Source organism: Callorhinchus milii, unplaced genomic scaffold (genome assembly GCF_018977255.1).
Source record: "Callorhinchus milii isolate IMCB2004 unplaced genomic scaffold, IMCB_Cmil_1.0 Scaffold3, whole genome shotgun sequence".
Lineage (NCBI taxonomy): Eukaryota > Metazoa > Chordata > Chondrichthyes > Chimaeriformes > Callorhinchidae > Callorhinchus > Callorhinchus milii.
Window position 1 is genome coordinate 66,966,622 of NW_024704744.1, and position 6,203 is coordinate 66,972,824.

At 45.5% G+C, this 6,203-nt stretch overlaps 1 protein-coding gene across 1 annotated transcript in view; it reads right to left on the bottom strand.

The window, feature by feature from the left end:
- Nucleotides 1–2,849, bottom strand: part of afdna (afadin, adherens junction formation factor a) — an 81,440-nt gene extending 78,591 nt beyond the window's left edge. The window contains 1 exon segment of the mRNA XM_042333709.1: nt 2,658–2,849. Within this exon segment, the coding sequence (XP_042189643.1) occupies nt 2,658–2,756 (99 nt within the window). The 5' untranslated portion in view covers nt 2,757–2,849.
- Between the last annotated feature and the right edge of the window lie 3,354 nt (nt 2,850–6,203).

Sequence of the window (6,203 nt, forward strand, 5' to 3'; positions counted from 1 at the left end):
TCTGGATCAGCAGCTCATCTGGTCGCACCCCAGATTCTAGATGAGAAGGTTGTGGGTTCCAGCTCCACATCTCGACTGAAGCTCAGTCAAGTTTGATCTCCAGTAATGAGAGAGCACTGCATTATTGGTGGTGCCATTCTTCAGGTGAGACCCTAATTTATAACCCAACTGCTTCTTCTAGAGAGATTAAAACTTTTTGGGGACACTGTTGTATGCAATTGGCTGCCGCGTTTTGCCCACAAAATACTGTTAATTCATTTTACAGTATATTCTGCAAAGCGCTTTGAGACATCTCAAAGACGTGATAAGGTGCTATATCAAAAGCAAGAATTATTATTTTGAATCCAGCAACATTCCCACTTCTGGGTTTATAAACTAAGAGATGCATAATATAAAGCATATTAAAGGAAAATTGAACATTACAATGGCTTATAAATACAAGATTAGTTTCCAAGTGTGACCATAGAGGATTTTATATGACCACTTACACTTAGAAATTCCACATAAAGCTTATTTTGCACTTGAAATTAGACTGCTCTAGAAGTATATTAGCAACATTAACATTTACTTGAGTATTTGAAAGCAACAGATTGAATTAACATCGAAATTCTACTCCTAACAGTCTTCTAAATTTGATTAAAACTTGAAGAGTGGATCGATTTTAAGATCCTCACTCTTGTATTTAAATCCCTTCATGCCCTGGCACCTCCTATCTCTCCAATCTGCTCTCTCCCTACACTACTACCCTCTGCCTCTGCTCAATTGGCTCCAGTCTCCTCCAGAGAAGCTGTGGCACTCTTTCTCATCTCTTTACCTTGCCCCCTCTGTCCCCATTTTCAGGTCGCGCTTGAAGACCTTCCTCTTCGCCCATGCCTACAGTCACCTTCCCCCTCCCCTGGCTCGGCATCACCCCGCCATTGTTAAGCGCTCCGAGACGCCATCCAGATTGAAGGGCATGATATAAATGCAAGTAGTAGTTGTTGAATGGACCTCTAACCCTGAAAGATCTTCCAGTTTCAATGCAAGTACTAAACAAACTGTTTTCTTGCCTGCCTGCCCTTTGACACCCTGGAATTCATGCATACTAAGGTCACTGCAAAAGGCAAGTTATCTACCCTACTAACAGAACAAGTTATGTTGATGAGGCGCTATAAATAAGATCATCAATTGTAAAATAAAAATATTTAAAGATAAAACCCTCTGGGTGGGTGAGGGTAAATGTGGTGGCAATATTTGTGGCACATGAGTTCTGGACCTTACATTTTACAAACCTGTAACTCGTTTAACTGCAATATAACAAGCATTGCAATTAAAAGATCTACAAGCTTTTTCAGAAATAGCTTGTTGTGTCAAAGTTGCAGCCATCCAACATCCTTTCATTTTAAAACATCTCAATGACAACTGTCAGGTGTCGAATACTGTGCTTCATCCATCTATTTTAAAGAAGGCTTTTCCAAAACACTTTTCATTCCATCTAAAGAAGTGGGTTAAAAGCAGCGTCACACGGGGCAGTGATTGAATAGTCAGTCAGATTAAGAGATCAGAATGCATAACACATTGCGAAATCTTGGGAAAATGTGGCAATCCGATTGTTATTTACTGTATTTTCTGAATCAATCCTGGATTTGCTTCAAACAAAGCTTTTTTTCCAATTTGACACTGCAGCGACATCGTCATTTCGAATTCAGGTCGAATAACTCGTACGGAAAAACTTGACGCTTGATGTGCGACGACTCTCGAACCCAAGCAATAAAACTCAAAAGTAGAGCAACGAATGATCGGTAGCAAAAACCAGCAGCAAAAGAGCCCCCGCCCTGAACAGGTTTAAAACTGCACAGTGCTGTCCGCCCTTATCGCTGATGGGAGACCCAGACCAACGGGGTCAAAAGCCCAGCGCATAAAAATGTGCAAGAAAAATCGCCCGACTAAAAAAAAATAAAATAAAATAAAAATCACTTTCTGCTTGTGGGCGACACGAGATTTAATGATTTCACCACCACGATGATGGCGTGTTTGTTTTTGGGAGAGGGGAGGGAGGGAGGGAGAGGGAGTGAGGGAGAGGGAGTGGGGAGGGGGAGAGGGAGTGGGGAGGGAGGGAGAGGGAGTGGGGGGGGAAGAAGAAATGGTTGACATCTCTTGTTTCGGCTCCTTACATACCGGTAACCTCAAGAGTTTGAACGGGGTGTAATGGAGCAGAAACCCTGTTCATCAATACAGGAGAGATTTCCCCCGGTTATGTTCATGGGCATATTTAAAATAAATCCTGCTAACGAAAGCCAGGCGTCACTAACAATAAAAACACCCCGGGGGTGAGGAGGAGGGGTAAAGAAATCCTAGTCCTGGATCGCCCTCAGTCACACACTACTCCCCTCACCCTGTAACCCTCTCAGGTTAGCGAACCCTCCCTCCCTCCCTTCCTCCCCCGGTTCGCTCTCCGGCGGCAAAACCTTCGCCCCTTTCGCAGCACTCGGGGAAGAAACCCGAGTCCGCCTCTCCCCACTCCCCACTCGGCTCTTTGTTGTGCGAAAAAAAAAGTCGGGTGGGTGGGCGGGTGGGCGAGGCGAGGCCCCCCCACCCCACCCCAGCGGACAAGCACCGGAGCGCGGCCGGGCCGGGCCCCCCCACTCCTCCGCTCCCAGGCCGCGGCACGCACTCACCTCCGTGGGTTGGCTGATTTCAAACAGGTCCAGGCGGTTGGCATTCCAGTGGTTAATGATCTCCGCCAGTTTCCTCCGCTCCTCTTCGCGGCTCGACATCCCGCCTCGGGAGACACACGGCGGCTTCACACAATAAACCTGCGGGTGGGCGCGTACGATACCCCACCAACACCCCCCCCCCTCTTCCCTCCCTCCCTCTCTCTATCTATCTCTCTCTCTCTCTACATATGGAGAGAGAGAGATTAAAAAGAAACACCACCGACTAAATCAAAATAGCGTAGTGTGAACGAGAGGAGGAGGAAGGAAGGAAGGAAAGAGGGAGGGACTTCTCGAGAGAAACGAGTAGCGATAATAAAACCCCAGACAGTGAGGAGTGAACCGCAACAGGAAAACCGCCGGTGCCGCTGGTTCCGGGTGGCGCTCTCTCGCTCTCACTCACTCGCTCGCTCTCTCTCTCGCTCTGTCTGTCTGTCTGTCTGTCTCGAGCCGCCTCCCCCCCACCCCACCTCCCCGTCTCGAGCGCTGGCCGCCCAACGGTCACTTGCTCACGCGCTCCCGCGATGACGTCTCACTCCCTCTCCCCCCCCCCCCCCCCACTCCTCCCCTCTCGGCCCCGATCGACTCAAACCAAACAGACAGACAAGAGGTGTAAAATGTCCGCACGTCAATCAACGGCGCCAGTGGACCACTGGGCGCCTACTCCCCCTCTCCCCCTCACCCTACCAACACCTCCACTCTGGCGCATGCGCGAAACACCTTCTCTCTCCCTCCCCCCCCCCCCAACCCAGGACGGGAGTGCGCAGGTGTGGAGCGAGTGCGAGGTGAGGCCAGAGGGGCGGCTCCTGTCAGCTGACGCGTGAAGGTGCAGAGGAGTGAGGGAGGGAGGGCTGTGGCTCCACTCGTCTCTCTCTCTCTCTCTCTCTCTGTACCCTCCTCCGACACCCCTCACCCCCCCCCCTCCATTCCAGCATTTTTTTGCAGCTCGGATCTTGTGATAGCGGAGGTGTTGCAGGTGCTTCGCTCGTTTTAGCTGTTGTGAAAGTGTCGCTGTATAACTTTGCTGCGTTGTCTCGGGCCTTCCCCCCCCCCTCACCCCCACCCCCCCCCCCACCCCCACCCTCCACCATTCCCTCCCTCCTGATCTCCAAATGCAACGTTAATATTTTATTGCTGTTGCTTCTCCTCCTTTACGAGCAGAAACTCCCAATATGTCTTAATATCGTCTGGTATTTGGAAACCGTCTCGCAAGTTGTAATTGGAAATCTCACCCCCCCCCATTCCCCCCCCCCACCACCCCCACCCCTTCCTCTGCCTGTACATGATGTTGACAGCTCTGAGTCTCACACACACACACACACATACACACACACACAGTGACCAGGGCCGAAGTCTTCGTGTAGTCCTGTAGCTCAGTGGTTAGAGCACTCGCTTTGCAAGTGAGAGACCTGAGTTCAATTCCAGGCAGAGGGCGAAACCTTGGGCAAGTTTCCTTACTCCACACAGAGCCTAATAATAATCCTTTCAAAACCAAAAACAATAATAAATTGGTCATTTTCAATCTACGACTGTTTGTAGGACATTGCTGTGCGCAATTGGCTGCCGCGTTCGCCCACAAATATACAGTCAATTCACTTTGCAGTATGTTCTGTGAAGCGCTTTGGGACGTCCTCCTGACGTGAAAAGCGCTATATCAAATGCAAGGATTATTATTATTATTATTCAGCATTTTCTTTGCTGCCAACAGTACGCACAGACCTGCCCCAAGTGTCACCTATTTTTTAGGGGGGGGGTTTTAAGGGTGACCTTTTTGGGGGGGGGACGTGTGTCGCCGTTGAAAATAAACGCCCATTTATATTTAAACACGTTCACAATCCGTGTCACTCTTTCTTGCTGATCATTCAGTGCTACTTCTTCTAAGGTTTTCCCAGGGGTTGGCAGTCCTGCACGTTTCATTCATCAAGAAATGGGATGGGTGACAGATGTCAGGGCTTTTCGACTGCAATAATGAGAAACGGCTGGAAATTAATAATGGTTTGACATTAAACTCGAATGGAAATTTAATGTATTCTTGAAATAGTTACTGTGGTCTCTAGCTATTAAAATATTAATAAATGAATGTATTTTGGAAAAAAAGGTTTGGGATGCTGTATTGAATAGTCAGTTTGTGTTGCATATATCCATAGCACAAATTAGTTATTTTATATCAATCATATTCAGAGTGTTACTGTTTATGTACTATGTGTACTGTATGTATGATTTACATTGGGTTGACCTGATAACTCTCAAGATGAGTTTTGGTTGTGTGCCACAGGTAAAGTATAGATTACCTTTATTGTTCATTATCCCTCTTCTGCTTATAGCACATATACATGGATGTCTTAACGGAATTAATTTTATTGGTATCTCACTCAACTGATGCACAATTTGCAAAGTAGTCCCAGTTGTGTTGTTTTTCCTATTTGTGACATTCACATGGAATACATAAAAGTAAATGGAGATAAGCTCATTATAGGCACAAAAAGAACTGGTTATAATTGGAAACAAATATAAAAAGATCACATGTCATACCAATTTGACTTTGCCTGTTTTAGTCTTTTCTATGAAGATCAGAAACACTACGGAAAAAATGGACTGTTGTTCAATGGCCAGGTAAGCCAGGTAGAAAAGTCACTGATTTCCTATGGCCTCTTGGATACACCAATGTCCCTGATTCAGCAATAAATACAGTATTTAGTTCTGTGTTTGAAGATATGCATATAGGGGACACAGATCTGTGTGATAATACAATTTAGGAGAAAATTCCACAAGCAAGAATAGTGGTTTGTTGAGATTGCAATATTGCAATAAGATCAAGATTATTGAAACAAATCGTGACTCTGGTGCTCAAACCCCTTCACTAAAATATACAGGAGGCTGTATCACAAATAATGCTAATATACAATACAAATTTACAATTATGTAGTGCTTTTACATCGGGAGGATGCCCCAAGGCATCCTTACAGTCTTGGGTTAGTATTTGTATTGATATAAGTATTCATAATTATATTGATTTTATATTTGTATGCATTTTTTAGAGAATATATCTTTTTTGGAGTCCAGGCCTTTGTATTCCACATAAGATTCCTTGATCAAAGGATAATCTTTTATTTTCTAATACTGCTTTTGAGGTAGCCACTAGGAGGTGTGCAAGAACAGCATGGGTTAACTTGATTTTTCCCTCCCAACAGAAAAGTATGTTTCCTCTTCTGCACCTTCCATGGACAGAGAGGGTGCCAGTAAAATGTTAGTTTTTAATCATTTTTAAATAGTGCATAACATACATTTATAACACAAATGTGTTTTGAGCACAAACGTAATGCACATTTCATACTTCGTAAAGTAGAAGTGAGATATGGAAGTATGTATTTTATATTCCAGACAATATCCTTCACATCATCAGAAAGCTCACAGGAAGTTCCTGGAACCTGCTATCCACCTTGTGAGGGCTTGAACCCATGCTTTTCATATGCCAAATAACAAATCAATCACTATTCTTGGAGGGAGAAG